The sequence below is a fragment of the Micromys minutus genome (assembly GCF_963924665.1).
Source record: "Micromys minutus genome assembly, chromosome: 14".
NCBI lineage: Eukaryota > Metazoa > Chordata > Mammalia > Rodentia > Muridae > Micromys > Micromys minutus.
In genome coordinates this window covers 29,075,263-29,095,617 of record NC_137983.1, presented here as the reverse complement: position 1 = coordinate 29,095,617, position 20,355 = coordinate 29,075,263, and the positions used below count along the sequence as shown (strand labels likewise).

At 38.6% G+C, this 20,355-nt stretch overlaps 1 protein-coding gene across 1 annotated transcript; it reads right to left on the bottom strand.

The window, feature by feature from the left end:
- Positions 1–642: 642 nt before the first annotated feature.
- Positions 643–20,146, bottom strand: FGL1 (fibrinogen like 1; the record flags this gene model as incomplete). Its single annotated transcript, XM_080928805.1, has 7 exons — positions 643–802; positions 4,961–5,148; positions 5,320–5,408; positions 9,007–9,104; positions 9,576–9,735; positions 19,168–19,354; positions 20,084–20,146. The coding sequence occupies 7 exons, from the start codon at positions 20,144–20,146 to the stop codon at positions 643–645; spliced, it is 945 nt and encodes a 314-aa protein (XP_080784931.1).
- Between the last annotated feature and the right edge of the window lie 209 nt (positions 20,147–20,355).

Genomic DNA, 20,355 nt, shown 5'->3' with positions numbered 1-20,355 from the left:
ACCCCAGAAATATCCTGAAGACATGAATAATGTTTATACCATTGGAGAGCCTGGATTGTACTTAGTAGTTTAACTCTGTAGCCAGAGACTTTAATCCGAAGCCCAACTCACAATTCTTACATATGTAGTTGATTTGGGCAAAAATCAGAATTTGCCAGATTTTGTCTCATGAGCTATTAGTTGCATTTTATATGATTTATTGTGTTTTTTTTTTTTAAACAAGATTTTTCTCTGTAGTCTTTCCTGGCTGTCCTAAAATTCAAACCAAGCTGGCCTTGAACTCAGAGATCCACTTGTCTCTGCCTTCCAAGGGCATGGATGGAAAGCATGCTCTAACACACGATTTATTATTACTAATTTAAGCTTGGGTTATTATTTAATTGTGATAATTAGTCTATGGTGTTTTCTATATTTCAGTTTGAACTCTTCTCATACCCATATATATGCAAGTAGGGATTCAGTAAACACTAACACAAATCTACATTTGGTGGATATTGTGTATCTGCTGAACTTAAAGTACAGTATGAAGAAAGAGAAGTCACACACAAGTACCATCGCCATGAGTGTATTTTTCAGAATTGTATATTCTTCAAATATTTAAAGCCAAGATGAATTACAGAAAGGAGATCCCAATGGGGACATCTAAATGATATTTGGAATAAAATCATTTGGCCTAATTTTCATAACCACAGATTTCAAGGAATACCACCACCCACGCCAGGTGTACCAGACAACACCATTATCGGTTTCTGCTGTGTAGGGACCTTGGTAGTAAACACCATTCAGGTTTGCAGAGTGACACCTAGTGGGAGAACAGAAGAAAACAGAGCAATCAGCAGGAAAGTACACAGAGTTCACTAAAGTATCACATTCCCAAACCTGAGACTTTTCTACAAACAAATGTTATTTAAACAGGCAAGATTTGATCCCAGAGTAAATGTGAGGATACATCATCCCAAACCACTTGGAATGTGTTGAAAATTATATATCTCCGATATTTTTCTTTTTGTTTGTTTGTTTGTTTGTTTGTTTGTTTTTTGAAGCAGGGTTTCTCTGGGTAACCCTAGCTGGATCTGTAGACCAGGTTAGCCTCAAAATCAGAGAACCTCCTGCCTCTATTTTCCAAGTGCTGGGATTAAAGGCCTGTACCACCACTGCTTGGCTTAGTATTTCAGTTCCTAGTAGCTTTTAAACAAAAAGGAATAAAAAGCAAAGAAAAACTTCTTTCTAACCTTTACTTACATTCTCCTGGCTGAACTGTGTTAACCTTGTGGTTGGCCAGAAAGGCATGATTAGAAAAGTAAGAAGGGGGCAGGGGGGCTTTACTGCTTCTAGGCTCTCCAATCTATAGCCAAGATGTGTGTGTGTGTGTGGAGAGCTTTGGGGACTGCTTCTAGGAATTTGGCAGGAACTTGACATTGGGCTAGGACTAGGAAGTAGGCTCAAGGTAGATACAGCCAAGGAATGTACTGTATTCCTTGTATCTTGGTCATCCTGATAAACCCCTAGACACAGCGATCATGGGACTTTGATTATTATCTTGTTTGTTCCTTGATTACTTTGCTTATGCCTTAGGTCTGACCATATTCTTTGTATGTGCCTAAAATGATATAAAGGCAGACTGGAAAAAAATCAATCCACTTTAGCCTCAGCACTGGATGGAACCATGTTATAACATTGTCTAATTGTTTTTTTCTTTTCCAACCTTTCTCCTTCCCTGGAGACCCTGTTGACTGACTGAGCTGGCTAGGTCAGATGTGGCTTTCACAACTCAAACTCCCTTCTTTGAATTGTTAGCATATCAAACATTTGCATCTTCAAGGTAAGCAAACAGAACCCAAACCTCCTTTTAAAACTTTCCTAGCTGTCAGCAAATAATATTTTGTCCAGGTTGCCAAGTTAATTTTTTACATATACTGCACCAATCTAGATAGGTCTGTTAGACTATCATAAAACTCAAACACTTCCTTCTTCCTCCTTGGGAGTCTGTCCACTCATCTGCCTTTGGCATACAACAATTTCATGTTGCAGTTTGTGTGCCTACTATTAATCACCATGTATTTATTTATTTTTGTAACTAGTGAAATGATATCAGCCTGTAGGTTATGAAAAAAATATTCAGAAGCAGTTCTGGGTGGGAGGAACCACTGGGAGGGAAACCATTGAATCAGAAAGGCCTATAATTCATCCATAAATGCAAAGCGGCAGGCATGGACCATCAATAAGCTGGTGATTTACTTTTATTAGCTGCCCTGGCAGCCATCCTAATTTGAATGGTTAGGACTAATTGGAACCATGCTCCCTGAATCTGCAGGGATTCAGTATCTACTGCACTTTCAAAGTACCATGAGTTAAACATTTAAAAAGAGAAACTTCTAGAATAAATACTTGGGCATATGTTTAGATAGAGACGTCTGCTGTGTAACCTTTTATATCTGGTCTGACTTGGAGCCTACTGAGAAGTGGGCTGTAGGGCCCACTCCTTGGTATTCTGAGACTGGTGTTTTAGTAGCCTTCAGTTTCTAGCCTGGACGTGACACTAGTGATTGGAGATTGGCACTCTGGTTAAGAAGCCTTTGGCTGCTTGCAGGGGCGGAGAATGAGGGTGGGGAATTTACACTTGCATTAAGAAGGAGGCCCACTAGGCAGAAGAGGCGGCAGTGAGTGCTTTAGTTATTTTTCTATTGGTTAGAACTAAATACCTGACAAAAACAACTTAAGGGAGGAAGGACTTATGTTGGCAAATGATTGGGGGGGGGGGGTGGAATCTTTCCTGATGAAAAAGGCACAGGGTATAGGTGTCAGTGGCTGGAATGTGGCGGGTGGTTTTTAGGCTTCTACCTCTAGTAGGGCTGGGCTGTACATACATAAACCTGTGGGGGGCGCTGCAATTCCGGCCTCAGTAACAAGAGACTCTGATAAGTGCCAACAAGTCAAGAAGATTGGATGTGACAGGAGACCAAGAGTAAAGACAAGGTTCCTGGAATAATTTGCTTTCTTTCTAGGTTGTTCTTGGGTGCTTCCTGCCACTGGATTGTTCTGTTCTCCTCAGCCCCCGTTTCTAGACATCTATAACATTTATCTGCCTTCCTTAATGCGTGTGCAACTGCCGCTCAGGCACAGAACAGCCACCCAAATGGATAGTGTACATGTTTTAGATCTCAGTAAAGTTACCAATTATTTCTTATCGTCTATTCAAACCAGACATAAGCGGATGTTCGCAGATGACATTGTTAACTGTAGGTAAGTCTGAAATAATGCTTATCTAAAACTTTTTTATTTTTAAGAATAAGAAAGCCATGAGGGGAGATTATCACTTTGTTCCAAGATTTTACAGTAAGAGAAAATGATTTTCCTTCTCTGCCCTTTCGCGTGTATGTGTGTGTGTGTGTGTGTGTGTGTGTGTGCATGTGTGTGTGTTTTCCTAATAACTGGACAAACATGAAATAGACTCAACTTTTGGAAAAGTAACACCCAGGGGAAAATCTACTATTTTTACGACCGTATATATTGACCTTAACTGATGGAAATGCCTTAAACTCGTTGTATCTGCATTGAATCTACCACTCTAAAATCAGCCAGGCATGGCTGCTGCTGCCTGTAATTCTGCCAGCCTGGGCTACAGGTTAGAGGCCAGGGTGTACACTCAGTAGTAGAGTGCTTGCCTGTGACCCACAGGCCCTGGATTTGAGCCTCAGAACCCAGTCCCCCAGCTCCTCCACACTGAAAAGAGTGAACTTGATGATAACTAACGTGGAAGTGTTCAAGCAGCAGCTGGGATAGCATTTAGTTTCAATACTATTGTAGCACTCTCCCCTAGACTGGGAAGGCTTGCACTCAATGAACTAATGAAAGTTAATATGAAAGAAAAGTAGCATTGAAATTACAGCAGTAACAGCCGTAATTTTGTAACATATATTTTGTAATACACAAGTGAAGAGCTAGCTGACTATTAATAGAGTGCCACAAATTCCTTCCCCCCTTCCTTTTCTCTTCCTTTCTCTTTAAAATTTAACTTTATTATAATATTATTTTAAACTTTATTATAAAGACTACTTTAAAAACTAACTTTACTAGAAAACCATGTAATTTAGAAACTTCTTTTTGAGTCTGGTTAATTTGGGTGCGTAATGCCTTTAAATGTTTTTTAAGGAGAGTCTCTGCTGTCCTAGAACTCACATAACCCATGATAGAACCTCACCCTCCCATGTGCCAGGACCACAGGTGTGAGGCATCACACCTGGCTCCCAAATCTGTGCACGTGCATGCATGCTCTCTACTTCCTCCTGTCAGTTGGTGGCGTTCTGGTTATGTCTCCACAGTAATCCAGTTTGCAAAAGCATCCTTGTAAAAGTAACAACTTGAGGGTTAGAGACATGGTTCAGTAGTTAAGAGCACTGGCTGCTCTTCTAAAGACCCAGGTTCAATTCCCAGCACCCGCATGGCAGCTCACACCTGTCTGTAACTAGTTTCAGAGCTTCTGACAACCTAACGCGGGTATACATGAAGGTCAAACATCAACGTACATAAAATAAAAACAAATTTTAGAAGAAGTAGAAATTTAACTTATTTTCATGATATATAATTGGAGAATTGTGTCCGTTTCTTTTTCTTTTATGTAATTGTTTGTTTTCAAGGCAGGGTCTTTTTGAACTGGCTCAGGCTAGCCTTGAAGTTGGTATATGAACCAGACAGGCCTTGAATTTGTGGTGATGATCCTGTCTCTGCCTCCAAGCGCTGGGATTCCAGGAATGCCACATACCCCCAGGTTCTCTGCCATTTTGTTCAGGTATCACTAACATGTACAATGAGCAAGTCATCAAAAGCACCTTCAAAGGCTAAGGAACTCTAGGAAGGAGGATGACTTAACAAAATCACAGATAAGGTCGACGTTAAGTCATAATTAAGGCCAGTGAGGTATCATTAGCACCATTATAGCTGTGTGGGCAAAGCGTCCAACCTGTTAAACCACCAGCCAGACTGCTCCTCCTGGGCACAGCTCCCTCCGTAGTTGTCGTGATCGCTGTCCGGTGTGCTGAACTTCATTCTCTGGTGACTAGCCCACCATTGAACTTCAGGGTGAAAAGTTCCCGACAGAGAGTCTCCAGCTGTGCCAGAATATTCTCCAATATTCAGTTCATAAAAAGACTAAAGAAAAAGAAGCCATTTTTTTTAACTACCAGTGGGAAACGTTTTGGAAAACACATTTAATAAGCAAAACAGGTTATATTACATATTTTTATCTCCACAGATTCCGGGGTTTAGTTGCATATTTCCAACATTAATTCAAGACATTGCCTATATAAAAATTTTTAGTACCTTTTCATCACCAACTTTAAAACTTTCATATTGTGCGAAGCGGCTGTTTTTCTCAAAATCTGTCAGGTCGATTTTTAAAGTGTAGTGTCCTAAAACAAACAAACAAACAAACAAACAAAAAAGCCAATAGAAACAGTGAGTGAATAGTAGTTCTGTTTGTTTGGTTTTTACTGCATGATACGACACTGACCAGTCTTCAAAATAAATGGTGGGTTTGTTCTACTTCTGCGAAGAACCAATTCTCAAAGAATAAACAGTGACCCCACTGTGATACACTGTGAACAGGTTATTGTCTATTTTACTTGAAAACAATGACAGCAAGAGAGGAAAGTGGAAAAAAATCTACTAAGTAAAGAATAAAAGCAAAATAATGGTATGATTCACTTTGAAAAGAAGGACAGAGATGGCATCTTTACTTATTAAGAAAGGTACCCTAGTGTTGGTGGTACACACCCTTAATACCAGCACTCAGGAGGCAGAGACAGTGAGTTCCAGGACAGCCAGGGCTACACAGGAAATCTCTGCCTCAAAAAACTCCAGAGAGAGAAGGGAGGTGAATGATCTGACAAAAATAGTAGTTTTAAGAAATGTAAGTTTAAAGCAGGAGGTGGTGGCTCATGCCTTTAATCTTAGACTCAGGAGGCAGAGGCAAGAGGATCTCTGTGAGTTTAAGGCCTGTCTGGTCTACAGATCAAGTTCTAGGACTATACACAGAGAAACCCTGTCTCAAAAAAACAAAACCCAAGACAAATTTTCTTTTAAAAAAAAATGAAGATTTCTTATTGGGGGCTGGAGAGATGGCTCAATGGTTAAGAGCCTGACTACACTTCCAGAAGTCCTGAGTTCAAATCCCAGTGACCACATGGTGGCTCACAACCATCTGTAATGAGATCTGATGCCCTCTTCTGGTGTGTCTGAAGACAGCTACAGTGTACTTAAATATAATAAAGAAATCTTTTTTTAAAAAAAAAAGAATAATTACTATTAATGACATCTTATAATCTCTCATAGTCAGGCTGTTTCCTAATATAGTCATCCGGACCTGCTTATGCATAAACTTTCTTGTTTTTCCTGGTAAAATAAAAGATCAGCTAACAAACTAACAACTATTTGAACAAGAAATAAGATTCCTAGTTGTTTTATGAAAACCTTCTTTTCTGATAGCATCAAAGCCTGTGGAACAGATGTCATTGGGAGAAGGTATCAAACAGAGCACAGAAACCTGCTGGAGAATCTCCACTACACTTGATGGTGTAAAAGTCACAGATAGCAGTGACTCTGAGCCAACAGGGTTTTTAAGAGTGTCTATCCAAAGGGGAAACCGTTAAAACAAACTTAATTTATTTGGCATACATTCTTGTTTATGTTTGCAAATGATGATACTATAGAAAACAAACCTTTAAATATAAGAAAAGGTACTAGGATGACTAAAGAGTCTAGGTGATTAAAAAAGTTATATAAAACCAAATTAGTGAAGGAGTTGCTATATCAAGTCACTTATTTTCTTTTATTTTCTATTGTCCCTGTTTGTAAATGACAGGCTGATCTTCCTTCTGATGCAGAAATATTATTGTTAAGAGCTCATCAGCCCAGTCTATGGTTGATACCCATCTCCTATCTCCATCCCCAGTGATGGGCAGTAAAGGGCCCTTGATCTTGTAGAAACCCCCTCATCATGCATCCTATCTACATCTACTGTAAAAAGCTGTTCCTTCCCCTTCCCTCGGGCTCAGCAATAGAAGGGCAGAGAAAGAACATTGAATGGGTTCTAGGAACAAAGTCCAAAGCTGTTTGGTTGAGAATTCTGGATTCTCCTTTCTGGGACAAGTATGGAGGAAGGTGTTTTCTTCAGATGGAGCTCTCTGAAAGCATGGATTTACTTAATATGACCAAGATAGTGACAGGGATGGGCACAGTAGGATAGGAAATGTCACTTGTCCCCAAACGTTTGTGTTACTGGAGAGACAATACTCCACATTCTTAAAAAGATAACTGTCTAAATGCTTTGCCAATAAGTGAGTAAGCTTACAATTAGGAGCATTTCTAAATGTATTATTAAGAATGTATTGATTATTTATTAATATAATCAATCATTATGATTTTACTATAGATTATATATTAACATAAATACATATTTATCACAATGACCCATAAAAATACTAATATATGAAAGGGACAAAATTACATGATGAACATTACATATTCGGCAAAATAATCGTCTTAAAACTAGGATAATTTATAGCTGGAGGGGAAGGAGGCCTTCTGTAGATTTAGAGAGCACGGATCACAGGGAAAGTGTGGCATATCAGGGCTGGACAACCTCTCCGGCTACCAACCTTACATCTCTAAGACCCTCATAATCAGCACCCTACTGACTATGAATATAGACGTCCAGTAGTTGTCTCAACTGGGCTGGAACAATAAGCCATGTGTTGCCAGTGTGAGGACACTGAGCACTATACCTACAGGGAGCTGACTACAGCCTCAAACTATGAGCAAGTGAGGAGGAGGATGGATGGGAGCCAAAGAATTGTTATAGAACATAAAAAGTGTATACAAGTATTGGACTCTGTAGCCATACAAGTGGATATGTATGGGGGAATTGTATAGAGCTTCATAATTTATTTTTAATTATTTATTTTATGTTTCCTGTTGTGGTCTAGGAGTTGCTTCACAAATGATACGAACACTGGTCTCAGTTGGACAGGGATGGCTTATTGAACACGACCCTAATACCGGTCAGACCAGGGATGTAGCTTAGGATTATCTGAACATTTCCCAGAGTCCCAAAGCAGGCTTATAAAGGAAAAAAAAAAAAAAAAAAAAAACAATAATAAGCCCATATGCAGATGCTAGAAATTCTGCCCAATGGTCAGCTCTGACCCAAACCATAACAGTTCATATTGACTTTTGATTTGATGGGTCTTCCATAAAGCTTTGGAGAATTTCTTAATATTAGAAAACCTCATACAGGACAGTCACAACATGCAGAACAAAACAGAGTATGAGGTTAGCATGTCCTTGAGTCAGGTTACTTCTCTGTGTCAATCATTGGCAGGTATGGGACGAAATGGCTACAGCTATGCTGGGGGAGAGAAGTCAGATCACAACATTTTCAAGATTAATTTTTATATGTATATACAGGTGTCTATGTAAGGAATGCCACATGTGTGGGTGCCTTCAGAGGCCAGAACTGAACACTGGTTTCCCCAGAGTTGGAGTTACAGGCAGTCATGGGCCACCTGATATGGTGCTGGGTGGAACCATAAACTCTTGAGTTCTGAGTCATTTCTCCAGCCCTGAGCTACTACTGCTACTTTGTAGTGGCTTATCACAAGGTATTATTGTGGTGATACATATTTTTATACATATTTGTCAGTCGCTCAAGTCTTTAAAAGTGATTTTGAGAACACATTTCCTTTCAAGGAATAGAAAATATTTTCTATTTTCATTTTCTCATGTATATTTTCTATCACCTAGTTTCTTTTCCTCTCTCTCCTGTTTTAAGCAACATTTTACAAATGGGACTGTGGTTCAGCAAGTATCATTATACCAAAAGAAACCATAACAAATACTTGAGTTTTCTCTATTGCCTATGATTTAGTGGAAAATACTACATGGGTTTTGTTTTATAGCGCTGTGGACTGAGACTAATGTCTGTCCTCTGCATGCAAGTGTAAGCCTTACCTTGCGTAGTCAGCAAGTTAATGTTTTTGTTACCCAGCCAGTATTCACCGTTGTTATGGACAAAGTTTCCAAAGCCATTTTCATAGTCATTCCAACCCCTAAAAAAGTTTACATCAAATGTTAGTTTTAGCAAAGTACAAACAGACACCTGCAGTGCCTAAGTATTTCTTAATTCTCTCATCTCCAATATTCTCTTCATTCACTCACTCCCGGTTGTTTAAAAATGAGAGCATTTCTGTCACATTAATAAATCCAAGGCATAAGAAGGCTCAACTCACAAATCTCACATATGCTATGCCAAAATAATCACTGGTTAAGTTACCTGTTGGTCAGGCAGTGGTGGTGCACGCCTTTAATCCCAGCACCTGGGAGACAGAGGCAGGTGGATCTCTGAGCTGGAACCTAGTCCAGTCTGCAGATTGAGTTCCAAGACAGCCAGGACCACAGAGAAACCCTGTCTCAAAAAACAAACAAACAAAAACAAACAAAAAAGCAAAAAAAGAAAGAAAAAAAACACAAAAAAGCAAGCCCCCCCCCGCCCAAAAGCCCCCCAAACAAAAGGCAATTACCTGTTAAAGTTCTCACTGCCATCAGATCGTCTCTGAATTACAGTCCATCCTCCTCCGTCAGACATATCACAATAAACAGAGAATTCTGCCAGGCTCTGAAGAGGTTTGATTTTGTAAAATCCGCTCTGCTTAAATCCATCATTGTAAATCTCTGAACAATCTGTTTACAAAACAAGATAATATAACATTTATCATGTCTTTATTCCTGAAATTCAGTATCACTGGAGACAATTAAAAACAAACAAGAGTGCATGATTAGTTAAGATGCCTTCTTGTGCATCGTCTAGTGGATATTCAGGAAATTGAGTTTTCTTCACTATAATTTAATTACCACTGACTTCTTCCATGGGATTGGAATGATAAGAGGGAAATGAATGAAATAAGGAGCATTTATTATTTTTGAAGTAGATTAAAAAACCACTTATGGGGCTGGAGAGATGGCTGGGGGTTAAGAGCACTGACTCTTCTTCCAGAGGTCCTGGGTTCAATTCCCAGCAACCACATGGTGGCTCGTGGTCATCTGTTATGTGGTCTGATGCCCTCTTCCATCATGCAGGTGTACATGCAGATAGAGCACTTGTAGACGTAAATTAATAAGCACATTTTTAAAAACCCAAGTCATTTGTACTTAGTTTATTGCTTTGTACTTAAGTAAGACAGCATACTGAAACGTACCCGCCCAATGAGCTGAACAATGAAAATATAAATGTGACAACATACAAATATTGTAATATGAATTATCTTGACTTAGTCTTTTTTAAGATTTATTTATTTATTTATTTATTTATTTATTTATTTAATATATGTGGGTACACTGTCTGTGTCTCCAGACACACCAGAAGAGGGCATCAGATCGTATTACAGATGGTTGTGAGCCAACATGTGGTTGCTGGGAATTCAACTCAGGACCTCTGGAAGAACAGTCAGTGCTCTTAATCACTGAGCCATCTCTCCAGCCCATGACTTAAAATAAAGTCTTATTGAATATTTGAGACTAAACACCGAACACTAATACTGTTAAGTTTTTATAATATTTTAGTTTCACTACATTTCTTTTAAATAGCCCACATATTTTTGGATGTTTTTTGTTAAAAACTACAAGCTTTTAAGCTGCCTTTTATTCTTGCAGTTTTCTTTGCCATGGTATTTCTTTGTCTTTTGAGGTTAAATAGCTACCAGTGAGTCGACAAAAAAGTAATATTAGCTTTTGGGCTATTTTTTGTTTTGGCTTGGTTTTTGTTTTTAAGTCACTTAAAGTAGGACAAATACAGACTAGGGCTCAGTCTAGGCCAGTGGTTCTCAACCTGTGGGTTGTGACCCTTGTGGTAAATCTCTAAAATTATTTTTATTATAGTTTATAACCGTATCAAAATTACAGTTTTGAAGTAGCAACAAAAATAATTTTAGGGTTGGGGGTCACCACACACGAGGAACTCTATTGAAAGGTTGCAGCTTTAGGAAGGCTGAGAACCCCTGTTCTAGGCTGATTTGAACAGATTTGGAAAGTAAGACTAAGTATCATGTCGATGTCCTGGCTGACTTCAGTCACGCACAACCGTTGGCGAGCTGTTGATTTTCATAGTGGTTTAGGCTTTGTTCATGCGTTTATTTTCAAGATTCAAAAAAGCACAGGTGTTCTTTATGTGCACTGGATTACAGGAGGGATCCTGTTAGGTAACTGAACGAGGAGAAGATGCCCATGTACAATCCTCTCAATGGTATTTTAAAGCTTATGTCCGATGTCCTGTGTGTCATAGAAGACTTTCATTAAAAGCATATTTTCTTTGGGTTAGGAAAGAGCTCCTTGTTTGTAGTTGATCTCCTATCAAAAGAGGCGAACAACAAAGACAAAGTTCAAACTCTTTTCCAGGAAAACATGGAAATGATTAACTCTAACTTGCTTTAGAAAAACCTCACAAATACAGAGATTTCTGCCAACACTTTCCGTTTGTTTTTATTTTATGCCAGTTTTTAGTTGTTCTTTTTTTTTTTTTTTTTTTTTTTATGTCTTTTTCCTCGGAAGAAAATGCCAAACACAATAAACATCTTGAAGAAAAGTTTTCATTGAAAATAAACAAGAAGCAAAACAAAATTTTTAAAAAGCTCTTCGTGTATAAAGAGCAAACAGTTTAAGGAGCTTTTCATGAGAGAGGCAAGGCTTAAACTGTGATAGCAAGAATCCAGAAGTTTTGATCATCTTAGAAATTAGCATATCAATTCGAGGGGCTGGAGAGATCTGAGAGATTAGCATATCAATTCGAGGGGCTCAGCAGTTAAGAGTACTTGTTACTCTCTCAGGTTCAGTTCCCAACACCCACATGGTGACTCACAACCTTCTGTAACTCCAGTTCCCTGGGGTAAGATGCCCTCTTCTGTTCTCCTGGGGTATCCACATACATGGCAGATATACATGCACATACATAAATTACAAATTTAAAAGCCAACTTAAAAACCTACCTACTAGATATTATATTTGAAGCATGTCAACCCACTCAATACACTGGCACACATGGGACAAGGCAGATCGAAGAAGCAGTGAATCAATAGCACTTATAAAATATTTTACCTGTTTATAAAATCATGTGTAACCAAGAAAACTTTGACTAATTCCAGGTTACATCTTGTTTTACATGTACTTTATGATCATTGTAACTAGTAAGATCTTAATGCACACTATCAAACCTTAAAAAAACCAAGTACTGACAAAAATATATTCATATACTTTTATGCAAAAATGCTTAAAATCTGTACATTTATCTTTGTTTTTTAAAATAAAGTTGTTCAATTAAAAAAATAAAATAAAATTATGTGTATATCTGTTGGGGGTGGTGGTCTGTACATGAGTATATATTAAACAAAGGCAATGGTTCCATGAACCAGGCCATGCTATCCACTGCTACTCTCTGTCTCCAGAGGTGACCTCCCTCCTGCTTCTCTCTACTTCAAATTCTGCTCACATTCCTAGCATCCGCCCCCTGTGGTTATTATCACAATTCCTAGTAACCAACAAAATCAAAACTTTAGAAGCTTGTCATTTATCAATCAGATTTATATCAGTAAATTCTCACTCCACAAAACATCCACACAATAAACCAATTGATATTGATATAAACTGCCCATCTAGATAAGAGAAACTGTCCTGTAATAATCTACCCCTTATACAATAGTCATAGCTACCTGTGGCTAATTAAAGCCACACAGGTCTGGGTTATCCTCATCCTCCATCTTCTCTTCTTCTGTCCTATCTCTCCTAACTTTCAAAAACTCTGTGCCCACCTTACTTTTTCTCTGTCCAATCACAGGCCTTGCCTTATCTTGTCCCTGCCCTCACCTGCACAAAGACATCAACCGCACATGAATGAATGAGTATAAGCCAGAAGAAGCTATCAGATCCCCCAGAGCTGGAGTTACAGGCTGTTGTGAGTTGTCTGACATTGGTGCTGGGAACCAAACTTAGGTCCTGCCTAAGAACAGTATGTTCTCTTAAGCACTGAGCCATCTTCCCAGCTCTTTATAGGGCTTTAGGAAAGTAATGGTTTTTGAAAGCTCAGATGCTATGAGAAAAAAACCCATGTAAGCTTCTCTCTGACAAACACCACATTACACTTACTGTGTATAGTTTTTGTGTATAGATGTGCAGAAAACAAGCTACTTAAGAAAGACCGTGTTTAAGCTTCATAAAGTAATATACCAGCTCAGCAATAGTATCTGTTCTTTTTTTCTTATTGCTGCAAAATGAAGCTCAAGGTTGAGAACGTAAGACTGAAAAGGATGCCACTCACCCCCAACCATGCTGATGTTTTGGGGTTTTTGCTTGTTTGTTTTGTTTGTTTTGTTTTGTTTTTGAGAGAGAGAGAGCATGACTATATATTCTAGGAAACCCCCCCCCCCTTTTTTCTTAGTCCAGTTACCTTTAACGTCCCAATCTCCATTAGTTTCCTTAGCACTGGAATTACAGACATGTACCATCATTCCTAGAATACCTGGCATTCTTAATTTTCCAAATATTAGCAACAGGGGTCACCTACTAGTTTACAAAGCATTCTGGGACATGACAGAAGTAGCCTTACCATAGTTATCCTCATTCCCAGATGACAGAAGAAGAAAGGTAAGAAGGAAAAAAGATACTGGTTCACAGGAGACTGCAATGCTCTTGTGACACACAGTGAGTGGGATGTTACCTCTAAGAGCAAGAGAGAGAATACGTGATATTATTTTTTAGGCTAAATGTTATATTAGAAATCTTAATTCACTCAATTCTCACAACAAATAAAAAGGGTTATTGTTCCCATTTTATGAGGAGAAACATGAAACACAGAGGTGGTTAAGTAATTTGTCATGGGGCCACAGATAGCCAAAGTGACATTAAACTGGGTGTCTAAGAGTACACCTTAGCCACTACCCATACTGCCTCAGGGAACTGTCATGGAAACGAGAAGCTTCTGTAGAAGCCATCTTAGAGCGTCCCAAGTTATTATCCAAACAGATGTGTTGTGATTGTCACCACTGAATGTGAATTTAATACAGTAACTTTTAATTCATAAGTCATTAGCCTCCATGCATTTAAAAAAGATAGTCTAATTATATGCTATGAACATATGTGATTAATATATTATTTGCCAAAATTACTAGGTTGCATGTAATTAGATGTTTGCTAGCATGTGATGAATTATAGTTCGGAAAAATAACTAATTTACTAACAGTATAGTGTCTTATAAATAAAAACAAAGACAACTAATTTATGCAAATCATATACATGAACAGACTTTTTAAAATTTAAGGACACCAGAATATAAACTTAGTTGTTACCACAATGTCAGATATTTTATATGTTCCAAAGAATGTTATATTATAGTACATTTCAAGTTTGTTTCCAATTCATTAATTTTTAAAGTTTGATCTATGTGTATGGGTATGTATGTATTATGTATGTATGGGTACCATGTGCATGCCTGGTGCCCATGGAGGGTCCTGGACCCTAGAATTGGAATTGTGATGTGACCCACCATGTGAATACTGGGAACTGAACACACATCCTCTGTGAAAGAAAGTGCTTTGAATCCTTGAGCCATCTTTCTAGCCCCTATATTACATTTTTATTAAAATGTATATTATATATTGATTGTATGTTAGTCTTACTATGCTATAGTTAGTGTAACTATGATAAAAACCAAAGTATATTCAAACCATAGCTATATTTCAGGTTTTATTTCCTCTTCTCTTTCATGCTTGGACCACATATGAAGACTATTAAATGCAAATATGCTGTCTTCTAGATTTATTTTAGGTGTTATATCCAGACAATCATCTAGAATAACCATTATTCATCTTATCATCATAACACACACACACATACAAACACCCTATCATATATAATTTATCAACCTTATTCCTGTATGCGCAGTCAATCTTGCTCTGACCTCTGCATTTTAATTTTTATTTTCCAGGAACTGATTTCTTGCTTTATTCCTTAGTACCTACAGCTTCTCAGATCTGCTCCCCAGCACTCTCAAGACTGAGACTGGATTTTTTTTAGCACGCACACACACACACACATGCATACACACACATGCATACACACACACACACATAGATATACATACCCATGCATATATATGAAATACACATATATATGAAATAATCATTTGTCATATTTCATACACCTATGTAGTGTATTTTGATCCTATGTGCCTCAGTTTCCCACGTTTTCTTTATCCCATCTCAGCCATGGAAAGAAATTCGGTGCCAAGTCTGACCTGATTCTTAAACATTTTCAGCCATATCCAACAGGAAATGTATGAATTATTTTCTGACCTGCAGCAATGCTACATTAATTTGTCTGTCATAGAATGGTGGCAATGTTTGTAGACAATATCCTATAGGTCACTTACGTTTGTACACATTTTCTAAACTATGTTTAAAGCATACTTTTATTGAGATAATATCTACTTCTGGACAGACATTGCTCTCTTTGCTGCACACTAAAATAAAGGTAACATCTACCTGGAAGGCAAAAGTTAGACACCTCTAATCCACTGTAGAATACTGGAGTTTCTTCATCCTAGAATGTCTGGTTGTGACATAGCTCCATAAACTGCTCACATGAGTCCTTGAGATTTGAGAAAAAGGATCTTTAATGCAAACATAGAACTTATACCTCTGACCCATTAGTTGTAGCTCTCTTCAAGATTCATGCAGGCAGGCTTGTTAGTTTGCAAACAGAGTGAATTCTCAGGCCTTTCCTAGTTTTTGATAAGCACCTGCACTTTATAACGTCACCAGCTACTTTGAATGAGAGGCCATGGCAGAGAACCACTGTCCTCTAAGAATATTTAGTCTGATTCCCTGTAGGTGTTGCCTGACCATTTATTGTCTTAACTTAATATTCTTTGTTGTTTTCTTCTTAGAATGCAATTTCTGTGTTTTTGCCTATGGAACTTCTTCAAACTACTCCTTCGTGTTTCCCAGGCCCCTTTAGCCTGAAATATCCTCAGTTCTGTTACATGTTCTGGAGCCCCAGGTATCCTTGTGCTACGTCTCTCCTACTGCAAGACAATGGCTTGGACCATCTCTGATCTCTGAAGAGGAGCTGAGAAAACATTGCAAGGAGCAGGGCATATCTAAATATCAACACACTCCTGTGATAGCTATTTTTATGTCAAATCGACATAAGCAAGATTCATTTGGAAAGAAGAAACCTCAATTGAGAAAGTATTCCCAACCAGATTGGCCAATGGGCAAGCCTGTGATTCTTTTCCTTCATTCAAGATTAATGTGTGTGTGTGTGGGGGGGGGGGACCCAGCCTATTGTGGGTGGTGCTACCTCTAGGCAAGTGGTCCTGGGTGGTATGAAAAAAAAAAAAAAATCAGGGTGAGCAAAGCATGCTGGGTGAGCCAGGAAGCAGTAGTATTCCATGGCTTCTGCCTCAGCTCCTGCCTCCAGGTTCCTGCCATGCTTGAGTTCCTGCCCTCATGCCTTTCAGTGACAGACTACTGTAATGTAGAAACTATTAAAATGAAATAGCCCTTTCCTCTCTAAGTTGATTTTCCTTTCCAAGGCAATATCATTTTCAACTAGGGGCTGGAGAGCTGGTTCAGTGGTTATGGCTCAGTGGTTAAGAGCACCGACTACTCTTCCAGTGGTCCTGAGTTCAGTTCCCAACAACCACATGGTGGCTCACAAGCATCTGTAATGGGATCTGATGCCCTCTTCTGGTATGTCTGAAGACAGCAATAGTGTACTCACATACATGAAATAAGTAAATAAATCTTAAAACAAAAAAAATTTTTTTTTTCAACTAAAGTCAGTTGGGCAACAGAAGGTAAGGTATCAAGGGTAAGTAGTTCCCACAGAGAAAGATTAGAATCTGGGTAAAGGTAGGGATGGTGTGCTTTCTCCTGATGCCTCTGTTCTATAGTTCTCATGACTCTAAACCCCACATGTGGTTTAAATGTAAAATGTCTCAATAGACCCATGCAGTTAAACACTTGGTCCTCTGATGCTGGCCTTGTGTTTGGAGACTGTGGAACTTGCAGGAGGTAGAGCTCTGCTGGAGAAAATGGGTAGTCATTAGGAATGGTTTTGAGGTTTAATGCCCCACCCCACTTCTCCTCACTTTCTGCTTGCTGCTACAGATGCTGTGTGACCAACCAGCCAGTCATGATCCTGCTGCCATGCCTTCCCTGTCATGATGGAATGTACCCCCTCAAACTGTAGACCAACATAAATCCCTTCTACCTTAACTTGTTTCTAGTAAGGCATTTTCCTCAGTGATGAAAAGTACTCCCCAAAATGGGAAGGTTTTATTTCTGTAAGATCGGCATGTCTCTGACATCTACCTTTGATTATAATCAGGCAAATTTCTCAATTTTTATTTGCTCATCTATTCCCATTACTTCCATCAGTAAACATGAAAGGCAACTGTGTTTCAAAACGCTGATAGTTGATAAAATTGATTGACTGGGGTTAGAGAGATGCTTCAGAAGTTAAGAGTTCTGGCTGCTTCAAAGGACCTGGGTACAATACCCAGCACCAATGTGGCAGCTCACAATTGTCTGTAACTCCAGTTCTAGGGTATTTGACTCTCTTCTGGCCTCAATGAGCAGCAATCATGCAAACAGTTCACAGGTATAGCCATACAAGCAAAACATCCATACACATAAGATAGTAATAAATGCATTGAATATCCTTCCAAACCCCACACAGCGACTGGTTAATTGATCAAGTTAGACTTGATATTTATAGGCAGAGAAATTAAAACACATCATTGTAGTTCAGCACAGAGGGTACTGAACAAAGAGCTCTAGACAGTCTTCTCTTTGCTTCAAACCATTACTGTTTACTCTTACAGAATCCATTCACATGTACAGGAAATCAAAGGGACATTTGTCTCTAGGGAGTAGTGATGTGGGTCGTGGAGTTTATACTGTGCTCGGAGTTCAATATCATTTCATTTCTAGGAGATAAATTTTGGCTTAATCAAAAGGAAAAATGTCAAACCATTAAATAACATATTTAAAACCTACTCTTTTATTTTCTATAAAAATGAGGTTTTTTTTTTTTTCTTTTCCCATTCTTTCATTCTATTAATTTATTTTTCACTATGTTTTCAGTGGGGGGAACCAGGTATGGTGGCACACACCTGTGCTCCAAGCTGCTCAGGAACTTGAGGTAGAAGGATTGCTTTTACTCAGAAGTTCAAGACTCGACTAGACTAGACAACACAGAGAGACCTAGTTCAAAATAATCAGAATGGAAAATTACATACATGTAAGGAGAAAAAACATAAATAAAAACAAAGTTTAAATATATTCTCTATTATAATCTGTCATTTATAGGTAAATATTTAATAATATGTTGTCCTTATTTCTTATTAAGATACAGGAATTATCAGACACTTAACTATTCATATCATATACTCTATGGCACATACTAGAGAGATTAGGGTAAAATATAAAAGAAGACGTTTTAAATTGATGAAGTGAGTCATTGCTTATAAATGGAATAAGCATAGCTTTCTAGCAAGATGTAAAGTTGGGGGAGGGTCACCCAGCTATCTTAGGGTCTCATTGCTCTGGAAAGACTCCATGACCAAGGCAACTCTTATAAAGAAAAACATTTCATTGGGGTTGGCTTACAGTTCCAGTAATTTAGTCAGTTATTATCATGGTGGGAAGCATGACAGTGTGCAGGAAGACATGGTGCTGAAGAAGAAGCTGAGAGTTCTACATCTTAATCCCAAGGCAGCCAGAAGAGAAGTAGGCGACCAGGAGGAGGATCTCTTCTGTATTTAAGCACTAGCCAAGCTCCAAGCCCATCTCGACAGTGGCGCACTTCCTCTAACAAGGCCACACCTCCTAAAAATGACCCTTACCCTGGGCCAAGCATATTCAAACCACCACACCAGTACTTGAGGAAGCTGAGGCAGGAAGACACTTAAGTACCAGGCCAGCCTGAGCTATATAGTGAGATCCTGAGTTCAAAACAAAACAAAACAACACCAAACAAAGAAAAAGCCCCAAGTCACTGAATGTTTAGTATCATCATGACAGATGAATGAATTGAAACATTTAAGAAAAAAACGGTTCTGACCTGCATACTGCCTCTTGCTTCCAAGGTCAATGAAACTGTTCTCCTGGCCTTTATCCAGGAACTGGACCTCCTTCTCATGCAAGAGCTGTGTAATCACCGCCTGTTGATGTTTGACCCGGGTCTCAAGCTGGTGCACCTGAGCCCTGAGCCTCACCTGCTCCTGCAAACAGTTCTTGCTCTCGAGGGCCTGCAAGGCAATGTGTATATCATGTTCTTGCAAGAGAAATGTTGCTAATAATCTACATGACCCTTGATGCAATTTTGTCTCCCACTCCTATTTCGGAATGCTATTTCAACCAGGGAGCATAAAATAAAAAATTTATAAAATGAAGTAAATGTTCTTTTTTTTATTGAAAGACTTTATTTTAAAAAACAAAGATCAATGTACAAATTTTTAAGCATTTTTTGCATAAAAGTATACGAATACATTTTAAGGTTGTAATTAAGTATTTGTGGGTACATATACATATGTATATATGAAGTAAATGTTCTAATGAAATTTTAAAAATTAAATAAAAATTTTATTTTTCTAAGAACTTTGAAGAAGGTAGTCTTTTTGTCTTTTTGGGACTTTTAAGTGGAGACACAAGTGCATTGAAATCACCTCCCAATAATCTTAGTCTTATATGCCAATAATGTTTAATATTGGCCCAAGACTGATAACAACTATACCAGTCTTGAATGACTGATATCATGGGAAAAGCAAATAACAGGGCCAGTCCTAGAAACCTTTCACTGATTTTTTGTGGATCCTGATTCTTAGTGTTAAAGTGTTTAAATGTTACAATGGGCCCCATGTTTCCATAGAACTCCCACATCCCGTCTGCCATAGTTTTAGTAGTGGTAAGCTAGCAATAGTCTTTCTGGAAGTTAAAAAAGCGGGTTGCACTAACAGTAGTCTGCACAGGAGGCTTACCCAGCTTTCCCTGCCCATTACCAGAGCAATGGTGAAGAGGACGAAGCTGCACGTCTCCCCCATTCTTCCCACCAAGAGAACTACAAGAGAAAGAATTCCTCATGAGACCAGATAAAGTTTCAGGGCACCCGAGGGTCAGCCAGAAATGTATCCCCTACTTACCATCCAGCCTTCTGACACACAAAACGATGGGAATCAACCCCATCGGAGCTTAGAAAGAATTGAACCTGCTCAGTAACACAGACACACAAAAGGGCTCAGTTTCATCAAGG